At 42.6% G+C, this 15532-nt stretch overlaps 2 protein-coding genes across 2 annotated transcripts; one reads left to right on the top strand and one right to left on the bottom strand.

Moving 5' to 3' along the window:
* Positions 1–255: 255 nt before the first annotated feature.
* Positions 256–2391, bottom strand: LOC308108583 (ras-related protein rab7). The gene is made up of 5 exons (XM_080461668.1): positions 2269–2391; positions 1976–2102; positions 876–1094; positions 569–694; positions 256–465 (listed from the first exon to the last, which is right to left on the bottom strand). The coding sequence occupies exons 1-5, from the start codon at positions 2328–2330 to the stop codon at positions 379–381; spliced, it is 621 nt and encodes a 206-aa protein (XP_080317794.1). The 5' UTR covers positions 2331–2391; the 3' UTR covers positions 256–378.
* Positions 2392–6100: 3709 nt separating this feature from the next.
* Positions 6101–11306, top strand: gata1a (GATA binding protein 1a). The gene is made up of 6 exons (XM_080460648.1): positions 6101–7155; positions 9106–9325; positions 9458–9961; positions 10184–10329; positions 10417–10542; positions 10638–11306. Exons 2-6 carry the CDS (start codon positions 9112–9114, stop codon positions 10923–10925), a joined length of 1278 nt encoding a protein of 425 aa, XP_080316774.1. The 5' UTR covers positions 6101–7155; positions 9106–9111; the 3' UTR covers positions 10926–11306.
* Positions 11307–15532: the final 4226 nt, after the last annotated feature.

The following is a 15532-nucleotide window of genomic DNA, read 5'->3' as shown; positions in this document are numbered from 1 at the left end:
AAAAAACAACGAACTTTTTCTTCATATGCATTCATAATTTTGTGCGTGTCGGTGTGTCTGTTGAACAAAACTAGACATGCATGCAAAAAAAAAACGAAAAAAAAACAAGCAGTGTATTTTAGTAGTGATGCCTTAAGTTAGCCCATAAGCTGAAGGTCCTCAGAAAAACAAAAAAAAAAAAAAAAAGATGGAAAAAAAAAAAACAACATTTAATGAGTTTGTTCCTCTCTCCATGTGGTATACAATTGTGTCCTTTCCTTCCACAGTACCTTTGCTGGGTCACTCTTTTTGCACCCTCGTTAGATAGGTCATCATCAGCAGTGCCGAGGTCTCTCTGAACTTTCCCCCCCCGCTCCCACACTGGGACGAGTGCTCCGCTCAGCACTCACAGGTGTTGCGAGTTTCTCTCGGCTGTTTGCAGGTTATCTGGAAATGTCCTGTATTTTCCAATGTGTGTTTTTTGTACTGTAGGGAGTAATGTATCTTTTATCATCAAACAAAAAAAATAAAATAAAATAAACATGTTAAACATACGGAGGCTCCGTGTGTTTTGTCGTCTCCGGGTTACCTGCTGCAAGCCGCACCGAGCTGCTCTCGTAAAGGGCTTCTCCACGCCCAGGTCCTCTTTGGCGCTGCCTTCAAAGTACTCGGCATTTATTTCCTCACACCACTGCAGGGCTTTACCCCGAGACACCTGCAAAAAAAAAAAAAGTTACATTAGAACAGAAATGTAAACTGCTCCCTGAAGTAACCACAAGATGGAAAGTAACTATGCTCAAAAAGAAAAGTAAATTGTATTTGGAAGATTTTTACTTTGTTGAAGCAATAAAGTCTGAATGCTTCTGCTCTCTGGGGAGGTGATGACTTAGATTTACCTCCCGGTCGCTCGAATCCGTTTTGTTTCCCAGGACGATGAAGGGGAAGTCGGTGGGATCCCGTGGTTCACCCTGGATCAGGAACTCTTTCCTCCAGGCGTCCAGTGCAGAGAAACTGGCCTTGGAGGTGACATCAAACACCAGCATGCAGCAGTGGGCTCCTCTGTACAGCGGTGTGCCCAGAGACTGGAACCTCTCTGTGCCCGCCGTGTCCCAGATCTGAAAACACACACACACCTTACTTCTTGTTGACTTGCGTTTGCTTCCTACAGACGGGCTCTACCCTTAGATCGCACGGCCAGAACCATACATCCTACTTTACACTTGGCTCAAGACTTTCTGTCCCCACTGCGGTGAGTGTTTAAAGAGATGTAGGTCCTCACATCAGCTCCGGACTTGCGTCACTATCTTTGTAGGGCTTTCCTATGAACTTGTCCTTAAACCGAACGGTCACAACTGAGTCCCTAACCTTCAATCAAAATCAAATCTTGACCTCTGAAGACACATAAACTGCAATAAAGTCCAGCACTTTGGGCAAAAGTCGGCTGGATCGGCATAAATGTTTTTAGGCCCCACGAAAACACAAGACTATACACACATACATAGATCCCTATTTTAGTGCAGCCTTTCTAGTAACTGAATGTAAGACCTGATCCTATCCAAGTATGTTCCTAAGCTGAACAGTCACATTTGAGGTAATTTGATTCTTGATTCTGTATAAACAGATTCTGTATAAACAGACTGCAACTGTTGTCACACAAAGGTTTATTATATCATATTAATTAGCGACCAAGAACATTAAGCAATAAATAAAACACAATAATCAATGGTTGGAGTGTAAACTGTTTTATGATCCAACCATTGATTATCACGATTTCTTGTCAAAAATTCTAAATCCATGCTGGGGAAAAAGCCTCCCCCTGACCCCCAGCTTAAAAAAATAAATTATATTTCAAGCAAAATTTCATTTTTGACAAATTTTAAATTTAACTGTGACTTCAGCCCTAAAACTACATGTGAACTCTCAAATAAACTTGTGGATCTCTTGATTCCGGGGCAGACAAAAGACAGAGATATAAAGTACCGCGAGACACGCGCACCTGCAGGGTGACCGTCTTTCCGTCCACGTGCACTGTTTTGGACAGCAGGTCGCTTCCGATCGTGGCCCGGTACATGTTGGTGAAGCGGTGATACACATATCTGTTCATGAAGGAGGATTTCCCCACCCTGAGCGCGCACACGCGCACACACACACACACACACACACACACACACACACACACAAAGGAACCTTCTGGTAAAACGCGACAGTAAATCACAGTGAAAGTGAAAGAGTCGGGGAAGTCAGTCAGTTTAAAGCGTCTCAGTGAATAAGAACAGAAGGTAAAGTTACCCAGAGTTTCCTATGAGGATGATCTTCAGGGTAACCGGAGCGTCTCTGACCCTGTCACTCATGTTCAGGTGCGATCAGGTGCTTCTCCTCCTGCTGTTCCTTCACGTGCTCCCGGAAAACTGCGCTTCACTGCGCCACAGAGGTGAATAGCGAGATGAGATATTCCCAACCGGAGCTCGTGGCAGTTTGCCAAACGATTTTTTTTTCTTCTTTTTTATATTCAAGGCGTAACTGTTTACAATCGCATTAGTGTCTCCAGCTCTCAGCTCTGTCAGTCAGGAGTAGGTCCTCGCTGTTTGGAAGGTTTCATATGTCTGCTTGTGATCACAGATGACCTCTCACCTCTTTTTGTCAGGATCAGCAGAAGAAACTTTATTTATAAAGAAAACAAACACTAAACAAGACAAAGTTCAAAGTGCGAAAGAGTTCAAAGTGTTAATGCCCTAATATAAAAAGGTCTATTTATCGTTAACATTTGTGTACTTTCAAAGTTTTGCAGAGTAATTAGTAAGTCATTTTTAGTAAGTTATTTAACCCTTATATTCTCATCTTGCTTTGCTTTGCATATAATCAAAACCAGAACTTTTATGGTATTAGGAAAACTACAAATTTACAAAGAAAGAAAGAAAAACTCCAGCGCGTAATCCTGAATAACTGAAATATATTGAAATTTAATTTAATCAAATTATAGTTCAAAAATATAAAACATTCCACAGCAGCCTTGATAAATTCAGTCATGTATGTCGTTTCTTTATCTTCCACTTGAGGGCAGTATAGCCTTCAGGTGTTCCACCTTTGCTCCACTCACGTGTTATTATCTGTAGTGTCCACTGAAAATCAATAAAATTGAATTTGAAATAAACACTTTGAAATATCTGGAGCCTTAGCAGCACTGTAAGTAATTACGGACGCATCTACACTATGTCCTCCACTTCATTGTTTTAGAACAGAATCTGCAGTGTGAATTTAAAGGATCATTATAATAATAAACATACAGGAAAAAGTCAACTGAAGAGAGAAACACAGGTTCGATTCAGATTGATCTTCATTGTGATATTTTAAGCATTCCTCTCACTGAATGGAAAGTCACTAAAGGAAGATTATACAACAACTGGTACTATTTTCGCTTTTCTGTTGATGGTCTTGTTTTTTTTCATCGATAATTTCACAAAGCCTACGTGAGGAATAACGAGATAAATTTGATAGAAATTGGGCTGTAATGATGCATCCTGATTTTAGGATGTTGATATGATAAATTATATGATAAAAACTGGATTCCTTGTAATTTCCTTGTAATTTCATCTTTTGAGTGTCCACGGTGAATTCAAACAGGTCTTGACTGTTAAAACACACTTTATTATGTTCTACTGAGATTAGTGGGCTGCCTGGCAGTGTAGTGGTTAATAAACGTGCTTCATAGTGAGAATAAGCAGGTCCATAGTCAGGTCTGTTTAGCAAAACATTCTATAACTTGGTAATCCTGCCTGCTGCAGCTGAGATTTCAGGCCTTTGGGCAAACAGTCATTTGTTACATAATTGGATTTTACTCCACCACCTTGAGTTGGATAAGGGACTACAGAAGATGGTGGGAGGAAGGTTAAAGTGCGGGTACCCTAGGGGCTGTCAGTGTTAAATTAAACAATGAAAACATCACAAAAATAGACATACGCGCATGCATGCGTGTGTGTGTATGTGTTTGTACACTGACTCATAGGGACTGATGTAAACATTTAGACTGAATTTGAGGATGATCTTTAAAACTGAGAGGTGAAAACATGTTCCACAGGTAGACTGAAGTTATAGGCCCAGATTAGGATTAGGGTTCGGCAAATAATAGCTGTGACCAACTTTTGTATGGAATTAGGAGAGCGGCCACTGAGGTCACTCTCCTGCGCCGCTTGGGAATGCAAAGTCGGGTTTTGCTCCTTTTCTTTGTATGAAAACGAAAAAGCAATCTCTTCTTTGTGTTTTCTTTTGAGTTCTCTCATAAAATGTGCAACCTGAATAAGAAAATGAAAATGCAGTTTGGGTGATTTTCTATTAATTTTATACAGTATATGAGTAAATAATGCAGCTATAAGCTTGAAAAAGCATTTCTGCTGATGCATTTTAATTTTCAAATTTGACATTCCAAATTGAATTTTGGTCACTATTTGCCGGGGAATCTTTTGAAAATGAGATCATAAACGTCATTTACTTTTTCATTTTAATAAAGTCACAGAATAAGCAGTCATGAAAAATAAAAAAAATAAAATGCAGATTGAATGATTGATTATTAATTTTATTTGAGTCAAAAGTGCAGTTTTAATCTGAAAATGAAAAGACATTACGACTGATACGTTTCAAATAGATTTTTGATCCATATTTGCTTTCATACTTTTGACACTGACTCTGACAGAGAGAGAGAGAGAGAGAGAGAGAGAGAGAGAAAGAGAGAGAGAGAGAGAGAGAGAGAGCGAGAGAGCTCTGCATCGCACAGATAAGACCACTGTCTTCACGGAAGCCAGTTTCTTGGGAGTCAGAACGCTGTCCTCAAAGTCCACTGATGAAACATAGAGCCGTCCGTCACCCAGTTACAAAGAGCTCGTACAACAATTCCCCCCAACTGCCCAACAAGATGCTCCAGTGTCAGCTCAAGCTGCTTCTGTTGAGATACTGTCAGCAGAGTGGGCATGTGGTGTGTGTGTGTGTGTGTGTGTGTGTGTGTGTGTGTGTGTGTGTGTGTGTGTGTGTGTGTGTGTGTGTGTGTGTGTGTGTGTGTGTGTGTGTGTGTGTGTGTGCGTGTGCGTGTGCGTGTGCGTGTGCGTGTGCGTGTGTGTGTGTGTGTGTGTGTGTGTTTGCCCGGGAGAGATGGGGTGGGGGTGGAGGGGTGTACACTGGCTGTACACGTTACAACCACGGACAGGCTGCAGGGTCCCGGAGGTCTGACTGTACGCTGGTGCTGCTGTATGACAGCTCGCAGGCGGGCATGTAATTCCTGGCCTCCTCCTTTCATCTTGATAAAGTCTTATCAGGGCAGAGCAGCCCGCCTGCACAAGCAGCAGCCGCCACATCCCTGCCCAGCTGTCCACAGAGACCTCGTCTCACTCACTCTATCACTTTCGCTCTCCTCGCGCTGCACTCACTCCACATTGATGCTCTCTGAGCGGTTCGGCTCACTCCCAGTTCATTTTCGCGTCACTCAGCCCCAGAAAAGGAGCACGGAATACATACAAAACAGTGGATTTCTGTGAAAATGAAACAAATGTCGTTGGAGATCGCACTAATTAGGATCAAACCTATCAGACATTACAGTCTGTCCCTCGAGCACAGCATGCTCCAGCAAGCTGGGGTGTTCAGATCACCTCTTTAACTGAGGAAACAGTGCCCTCGATAAACCCGTATTAAGAAATGGGAATCTGGCTCCCCTTATATTCTTCATTTTCTGCTTTCTATTCTGGTGCGTCTTTGTGTTTTGAGGTGGAAATACCGACAAGAATGACCTAAAGACACTTTTACCAGAGGATTCCTGGAAACAAGACCGAGTTTGACACATCGTTCAGAATCTTATCTTATCCCCACCTTATTTCAACAAGCAATTAAGATAAGCGACAGGTATCTATTTCTCCTGCGCTCCCAATAACAAAGTTATCACCTTCAGAAGGGGCATCCCTGATGAGGGGAATATTTAATTGGGGATCTGTTTCCTCTGATATCCATCTTCAAAGGTGCTGACCTTCTTGACCTTGACTAGTTTTTAACAGTTCATCACCGTTGGCACACAGGGAGAACTTCACGCTGCAACTTTGGAGTAATAGGTGATTCACGCACAACAAAGACATTCATCTACCTTAACTTTCATTTTACATTTTCATTTACTGCAGCAGGCCCCTAAATGCCTGAAAAAAGTCCCAAAGTCAAAGGATAAAATAAAAGCGTTTCTTGCTCCTAACTGTTTTTCCTCCCCTGATTTCCCTGGAAACTGTAAATGAACAAAGAGTAAAGGAAAGTTTGGGAACTGTTTTGACTATCAAATGAGTGAGACAGTGTCAGTCTTGTGCAAAGCCAGGACACGTGCTGACCATATCTTGTCCTTATGATTGCGGCACTTTTTCCCCTATTTGCATTACTGTGTTCCACTAAAAGCTTCACCGGACCACAAAGAAATTGCGTCTTTGCATTTTACATTTGCTTTGTTCAAATGTCTCTTAAACTCTTTTCCATGTTGGCTTGATGTTATCAGGGCCTGCATGAACATTTCATCAACAGCCCTGCGTGTGTACTGTATGTGTACACTTGTCTTGTGGGATAATAAGAACATTTAAATATGTGTTCTTGTCTGAATCGGACTAATTTAGATGCATCGCATTAAAGGAGCTCAACCTGCTGATTCCTGCCAGTCTGTCTCGCCGACTGGTTTGATAGTGACTTTGGTTTGTTGCTGATAAACATTTCATATTTGCTGCTTCAGCTCATCTCATCAGGGAAAACACACGTTATCCAAACTTCACAAGCAGCACACGCAGTACTAAAGGAAGAGCACAGCAGCCCCCGTTTTAAAACCTTCATTTCACTTTCATGCTATTAGATGCTACAAACATCCACTGATCGTGTTCTCAGGGAATTATTTACACAGTTCAGTAGGAGTTGGCTGTTGTACGTTCAGTATATGTGGGACCCAGTGTAAGGTCTCTGGACCAGAGAGGTGTGTCTTTCAAAAAGTTGTTTCCCCTCAACCCCTCCCACAAACTGCCTCATCGCCCTAAAGTTTGCTGTTTGGAGAACTTGTTCTTGTATCCATCACTCGACCACTGAGGTCAACAATCAAGTCGCGCCACCTTCCACCCGGCAGTATAAAGTAGACCACCAGGTCCTTCGGCTCCATTCGCTCATCTCTGACAACCACCGGTGAGTGACCTATCTGTGTTTTGTCTCCTTTTGGTTGTAGAACAAACAAAAATTGAATTTAAGAGAAAAAAAAATAAGTTGTTCACTTTGTTGAATGAATTCATTTGACAACAATTAGGAATCTGATGATTTCAGGCTTTTAATCGCCTGGTTGTGACTCGTAGAGATATGACAGGTGACAGCAATGCATTCGGGTGACGTGGTTGATTTCATGTGGGATTAAAGTAACGCTTCTTTTGAAGCTTAGTTCGTTCACCTGAATGTATATTTGCCGACACTGCAAGCATCTAACTGAAGAGGTGGAGTCCATTTGTTCCAGCGTTTGCAAAACAGTTGAATTAATTTGCATAAAAAACGAAATGTTTCTTAACTTCTTTCGGCCGTTCTCCTGTCTTTGAAACAGTTTGTCTGAACGCTGTCATCAGACCAGACACCATAAGGCGTGCCGTTTCAGCCTGCTCTGTTTTTACACATCTCGTCCAGCAAAGTTCGATTAATCAGATGAGATTAGGGTCACATTGTATCAGTGGAGCGGCATATATCTGTCATAATAATAAGGGTGTCTATCAGATTTTCTCAGGCTTTATCGGTCACTATCAGCCTCGTTCTAAAGATACCAATGACACTGGCCTCCACTGCAGCGAAACTTCCTTTTATATTGTTATAACGCAGTGCAATTCAATCATCTGTCACAATTTTGAAGCGGCGAATTTCAACATTTCAACTTATTGTTCAAATACTGTCATACCTTTGAAAAAAAATTGTTACTCGTTTTCTCACACGCTCCTCTGAGATGTGTCACGCAGAGTGTTGTTCACACTTTCACAACTGAAAAAAAAATTAAATTTGCAAACGCAACTCAGTTGATCTTTTTCTGTACATTGTGCTCTGTGTCCACCCCAAAGGGCGTCCCCCGGGGTGGCAAGTTTCGCCTTTCCAATAACTGGCACACACCTATTGTAGTCAGGCCACTCAGCAACCGTTTGGTCACTGGCTGTGTCAGTGCATTTATAGTGACATTTATTTTTAGTTGTAACTTTCAGCCGCAGTCAAATGAGGATCCTAGAAAAGGAAGTTTGAAGAAGCTTGGTGTCGAGAGATCTCGTCCATGATCACTTCAAGTCGCACTGCTTGTTATGAGGTGAAGAACTGGGTGATAATACCACCGCTTCAATCAGAGTCACGGCTTCCTTCATTCATCGTCTTGAGCAATATCAGAAATTCGAGGAACTTCGCTCTGCTTTTTTTGGTCTGTTTCCAGTGAGCGTCGAGACAGGTTCAAGGACTATATTCGGAGTGTTGGGTGTTCATGTATGTTAAACACGACCAAAAATATAAAGTACTGACGTCAACCACGCGGTTAAGTAACATTTTTAAAGAGAACGCCTCAGACTGCTGTGAACCCTCAGTCTCCATGTCAACTCATCATATATTCTTTTATACGGTCATCTCCCCCAAGCACAGGAGCAAGCCACACAGTGAGGCTGGTGCCAAATGACGAGCTCTCAATGCAGCAAAGTCATTAAACTCTGGTATTGAAAGAAGAGCTTCCTGAATGTTGGCTGTTTGGTAGAAAGTGGTGGTGTGGGCATTGAGAATAAAGAGAGACTGGATGAAGGGCCTGCAGTGAATGAATTCAGTAGAAAGATGATGAAAGAAAGATATCTGAGAATGAAGATATGGGCTTCCTCATATAAAAGGCACAAATACTGACACACAACTTGTCTCTCACAGCAACACTGTTTGCTGGAAACACTGGAAACTGTACATTTAAGTTGCTCTACATGTAAAATTCAACAGTATAGCTTCCAATAATGTCTACAGGGTTTTTCCATTATGACAGTATAAAATGTAATTTCAGTTTGACATTTTGGTAAAATGATCTTAAAGAGTGGATTTGACAGAAACATTATGATGATTTCTTTGTGTTTTACTGGTTTCCTGCCACAGATCAACATGGATGATTCATCAGAACATTCCCACTGGGTGTCTCCAGCTCTCCTCAGTTCAGACCCTCTGGCTGGTTTCCCCTCCGATGCTACTCTGTTGCCTCCTGGAGAAGATGGAGAGGGTTTTTTCTCCAGCCAGGACAGCGACTACACCAGTCTTCCCTCTTTCTTCTCCAACCAGAGCCATAACCGAGCACCGTCCGTCTACAGGCACAGCGCGGGTGGGTTGTTAAACCCACTGTCTTTCAGCAAATTAATATCATCATCCAACCTTTGAACAGTAACCTGACTTTCTCTTCAAATCAAATCAAAACAAATCAAACTTTATTATTTCTTGTCCGTCTTTTCTAAAGTTCGGCAGATGTTCACCTCTCCGAGTCTCCTAAGCAACCTCCAGCTCCTGGATGGGCCTACCAGCCACTCCCTGACCTCACCCTACAACCCCCCATCCTCCTCCTGGAGCGGCAGCCCTCTCAATAAGACCTCGCTGTTCTCGCCGACACCAACCTCGCTTTACACCCCCGGTGTCACCTCCCCCTTTGCCTCCTGCAGGGATGGATACTTGTCCCCAAGCAGAGAGGGCAGTGAGAGCCCACGACTTCAGGAGGCCCTGAAGGCTGAGCGCCTGAGCCCACTGGGGGGGTCGGGTGCCAGCAGCAGTTTCCTGAACCTGACTCCTGCAGCTGGGAGTATGTACACGCCTTCCACCCACTCACACATGCTGAGTCCCTACAGCTCATACATGAGTGGCAGCCCACAGGATTACAGCTCTGCTGCCCTTTACTCCAGCCCTGGAGCATGGATCAGCCCCTCGTACTCCCCCAAACTCCGCAACAAGATGAGGATATCCACTCCAGGTAAAGATTCACAGAGATGTCTCATTTTCTGTCACAGTTGTTGTATACTGAAAACATATGTAGTTTATAATCAGTACCATACCGGGTTATGATGCTGCAAGTTTTACAAGTAATCTTCAAAAGAAAAGAACTCCCTCACAAAATAGATTTGCAAACATGTGTAATTCCACAAAAGATATGCAATCCATGAGCAAATGACAATGTTGTTATGTGTTTGAATAGAGGCCAGAGAGTGTGTTAACTGTGGAGCCACAGCGACTCCTCTGTGGCGCCGAGATGGTACGGGCCACTACCTGTGTAATGCCTGTGGACTGTACCACAAGATGAACGGCCAGAATCGACCTCTGATCCGGCCCAAGAAGAGACTGGTATGACACACTGAGGTGGCTCTTTCTGGACACAACCGTATGAAATGGTTTGGAAGCCATGATCATTTCCCTTTCTTTGGATTCCAGATTGTGAGCAAGCGTGCCGGTACTCTGTGCGCCAACTGCCACACAAGCACCACAACGCTGTGGCGGCGCAACGCCAATGGAGAGCCCGTGTGCAATGCCTGTGGGCTCTACTTTAAACTGCACAATGTGAGTGAACTCACCCAAACTCACAATTACATCTTTTCAAGAAGGAATGTCACTCAACCTTTGCACTAAACAACCCATCTCCTCTCTTGGCCCAGGTCAACCGCCCTCTCACCATGAAGAAAGACGGCATTCAAACCCGCAACCGAAAAGTCTCCAATAAGAACAAGAAGAGCAAGAAGGCGGCCTTGCTGGACTCGTACTCGGAGGCGACTCAGCCGATTTCGCTGGATGACAATGTTGGACCCTATTCCCTGGGCCCCGGGACTCTCCTCACCTACGGCCACGCGTCACACCTCATCCCTACACCGTCTCCCTTGCACACGTCTGCAAGCTTACCCTACGCACACCACCTCAACACTGGCATGGTGCCTACTCTGGTGTGAGCCAACACAAGAGGTCCCTGTTACATATATTTAAATACTTAGGAATCAGCATGCTTGTTTGCTTTTCTGGCAGCTATTGACGTGGATTTTGTACATATGTATTTCAACCACTTACTGTCTTCTGGAGAAAACACACACTATTATCTAGATTGAACCCTTGTTGAAAGTCTGATAAAAATCGCTTTACTCAAACACACTGATGAGGGAATTCGGTCAGCTGTAAATACAAAGATCAATCTGATTTGACTTCCCTATCCGAGTGACAACCCCTCCTTTTTTTTATATTCAGGTAGTATAACTACACTTTAGCTTTGTGTTACATGACTCTGTTTTGTATTTGCATAAAATGATTTTGCCACAATAAAACTCTACAGAAAGAAGAAAAAAAAGAAACGTGTGACATTTTCTCTGCTATTCAAATCATTTGAATTATCTGCTCACCCATTCAGCCCAGTGACCTGACTGAAGTAAAGTCTCTTGTGTGATGGTATTGTACTCTTCTACTCAGGTATAATGGTGCCTTTGTGCAGGCAGCGCTCCACTTTGGCAGTGTAATTGGAGTGCAGAGCAGGTATGCAAATAGTTCACGCCACAGAATTTGGGCAAAATCCAACTAAAGTGCAACACTTAAGTTTGGTTTAAAATTTAAACGAGCTCAGCCACACACAGTTACTCATCCCCAGTAGAATAGAGAGAAGGAGTTGTGTGTGTGTGTGTGTGTGTGTGTGTGTGTGTGTGTGTGTGTGTGTGTGTGTGTGTGTGTGTGTGTGTGTGTGTGTGTGTGTGTGTGTGTGTGTGTGTGTGTGTGTGTGTGTGTGTGTGTGCGTGCGTGCGCATCAGCTTTCTATTACCATGTCTTGATGTATAGGTCTGAGATGATGATGGTGTGGGAGACTTACTCGTAATCACATGTAAAATGATGTTTATTGGCATCAGAGCTTGTCATCTGTGTATAATGTATGTAGGAGTATAATACAGTATAGTTATATAATAAGCATTCAGGTCTGAGGATTTGAACAATCAGAGTGAAAGCACCTGAAAATATAAAAATTTCATTGATGTACTTATATCCTGTGACACTAAAAAACATTCAACACAATTATATTTTTTGCTGTAGTTATACATGATAATAATCATCCTTTAATCGCTGTTGTGCAGCTTCATCTTGAACAAAATCAACCCAAAAACAACTGACTGTATGGTCTGAAAAATAACTTCAGCCGCCACACAGACAGACCAAAATGAATGAAAGAAATTGCCTCATCAAGGGCAAATTAAAGAACAAATTAGTTGTACTGTCAAGTAAATAACATTAAAAAGTAGGATGAGCTGATATTTTGTGAAGGATTGCCTCCTGGTGTCGTGTGTTTTGTATGTGACAGGAGCTATTGTGTATAAACCGTCCCTTAAAATTGTTTTTCTCCCTGAATATCTCTAATTGCAAACAAACTGAACATATATCTGAGTGAATGCTTTTCGTTAAGCCGTCTGAAGACATTTGTTTTGAAGGAAGTCTCCTGTGATTGCTTATGCAGGGTAATCCGACACAATAAACCACAGAAGGCTGTTTCATATTGATCATGTTTTGCGGCTTGAAGATTAGATTACATTATTTTCTGCAAAATTCCTCTACTGTAATCTCTCACTTATACACTCAGATAAAGGAAACTCTTTGAATCGAAAGTCACCTGAATGACATTTCCTTTACAGTAGTCTTAAAACATCCTGCAGTAAACACAGCACAGCTCAGAGACCGTGTTTAGTGTATTTTTCACGCGGAGCAGCAGGGCTGGGGTTGCTCAGTCAGGACTGGGGGATGACTGATAACTTATCACTGAGGCCACAGATCCCCCAAACAATCCACCTGCTGTTGGCACCGCCACCCTCACACCCCCTGTCAGTTAGTCAGCGAGGGCCACAGCGCTGCACTTTAAGGTAATAAAGATAAACACATACAGTACATCAGAGGGCTCGTCTGAAGGCTGGTGGGGGCCTGTCAGGAGAAGACGGGCGACGGTGCGAATCTGCTCCACAAAAACAGTTTGGTTTCAAAATCACTATGTCACAACTGAATCCCGCCATCTTACTGAACCCACGAGTGCACGGAGAACGCTCCGCTAGAGACACATCCATGTATTTATTAGTGTTATCGTCATCACTGCAGACCTCCAAGAGAAATACAATTTCATTTATGCATTTGTTTTCACGTTGCGTGGCCCGTTGAACGTCCGGCCACACCGCACACTCATGACGGTGCATGACACACACCACCGACTGTTTTTTGGACTAAACGAGCTCAGAGGCAGGACTGGCGATTCGGAGCGTTTCACACAAGCTACTCATCAAACAATATTCAACCGGTTCCTCTTAGTGCGGCCTCGTGAAATCGTCACAGTCGATAGGCGGCCTATCGTGGTGATAGGAATTGATCTTCATGACGCCGTGCACGTTTACAGAGTGAAATGAAAAGTATTTCAATTTGATTCCACTCACCAGATATACACAGTTTCCCCCTAAAAACACCCCGAGAGTGGAGAAAGAAAAAAGAAGAAATCTATCGATTTCTACCAGGAGTGATCATCATGAGTAGCCACAAGTGCAAGAAAAAAAAAAAGATGATGATGATTTTGCAAGCACATTCATAATTTATACTCTTTTCCTCAACTGTCTCTATCTGCTGTTTATCTGCTGCAGCTGTCAGCTCTGCTCTGGGGAAATGGCAACAAATGACGGGGGTAGATTAGCAACCACAGGCCTGCTCAAGCTCAATCACAAGGCCATCCGTTGGCTGCCCTCTCCCTGCTCCCCACAATGTACTCCAGGACTCTACCACTACCACACCAACACCACTACCACCACCACTACTACTACTACTATTACTATCATTACTCGTACTACTACGGTTTACTACTCCAGAAGCAGCTACAACATTGAAGTGACTGAACAAAAGTTGTGTTGCTTGTGAGTTTGGAAGAAAGTGTGAGACAGATAAAAAAAAATAATAATAATAATTTAAAACTTCCTCACTGCTGTGAGATCTTCTGGAGGAAAAAAACTCCCAGATCGCAATTAATACTGTGTCATTAAAAAAAACAAGCAAGCAAGCACAGCTCACACCCTCCATGAAATGTGTGGTATAAAAGCTCCCCCAGATGGTTAAAGCGACTTACTGCTGCTCCATTTCCCCCCGCAACAGGATGTACACAGGACAATGCACGCTGCAGGGGAGAGATAGCGCCACATTTCTGCATCTCAGTGTGCTTCGTCTGTCGGTCTACAAATCAGCTGTTCCTGATCATGGCATTGAACTGGGTGCATGAGGACGGCATTCCATTTTCATTCCAGCAGCATTAATGTGAGAAGATTACATGGAGTTTGTGCAAACCATAGGAATGTTGGAAATGTTTTAGTCATCCCACCCATGAATGTTAACAGAAAAGATAGAATGAACCTGTGTTTCTATTATCTGTATTGTCTGTGCGCGTTTACCACGCTCTATTGTATGTTTGTAATTATATCCTCTTTTTACAATTTGTATTTTTCATATTCAGTCTCTTATGACTGAAATCATTTCAGTATCTTTCACTTTCTGCATTTAGGAAGAAATATCTACAAAACTGCTTTGCTACAAAATCCCATCCCAAATCAATATCTGCTTTTGATATTCAATACAACCAAGCTTTATTTATAAATCAATCTAAAACAAGTACACACAACTAAAGTGCTGTAAACAAAATAAAGAAATACCACAATACATAACTTTATATTTAAAAAAATATGAAAAATTAATCAAAATAAAACACACCATATTAAATCAAAATGGTAAAAGCTAAATAAAATAAAATAAATTGATTTATAGGTGAATTTCAAGACTTGTTTTTATGTGCAGTAGCAGATTTTCTTGTCTGAGCTTAACCCATTAGCTCATTAACCCAAAATACTTGAAAATTATATTTTCAGTCCTGTCATCAAAATAGCTGGCCCGGGGCGCTGCGGCTCGGGCCTTCTCTGCTCTGTGGGGTTCGGGGGTGGGGGGGCAGTGTTCGGGCTCGATGACCACTGGTCCCGGACTGTCGCTGTGGGCCTCCCAGCAATAGTTCCGACCACATCCAGTGGGCAAACCTCACACACACACACACACACACACACACACACACACACACACAAACATCCATCCAATTCCGTTATCCGTTTCCGGGGGTGGCAGTGTGAGCACTGTCACCCAGATCACCTTGCACCGATTAAGAACCTTTCCACCTTTCCTGCAGGTGGTGAGTCTCATGCTCTACCAACTGAGCTGGCCGGGGACATAACTTAAACACCAATAACCTTTTACAACTTCCAATAGTGTCAGCTTAGATTGTTTGGTATTCTCCTGAACTCAATGTTCCCGTCATGATTGTTATAATGTGCATTTCATTGAATGATTGCGTGAACTTGAATTAAAAAAAAACTGAGCTGTGGATTTTAAAGATCACTGATATTCCTCTGTGAGATGTAAAACAAAATGGGAGTATGTAGAATAAAGACATGGAAGTGAATCTTACTAAATATAATTATGTGCAAAGGCCTTTGTCAATAGTTATTTTACAAAGTGACCATTATGT

The sequence above is a fragment of the Lipophrys pholis genome (genome assembly GCF_963383615.2).
Source record: "Lipophrys pholis genome assembly, chromosome: 4".
NCBI classification, from domain to species: Eukaryota; Metazoa; Chordata; class Actinopteri; order Blenniiformes; family Blenniidae; genus Lipophrys; species Lipophrys pholis.
The sequence above is the reverse complement of the archived record's forward strand: the minus strand, read 5'-3'. Positions and strand labels throughout refer to the sequence as shown.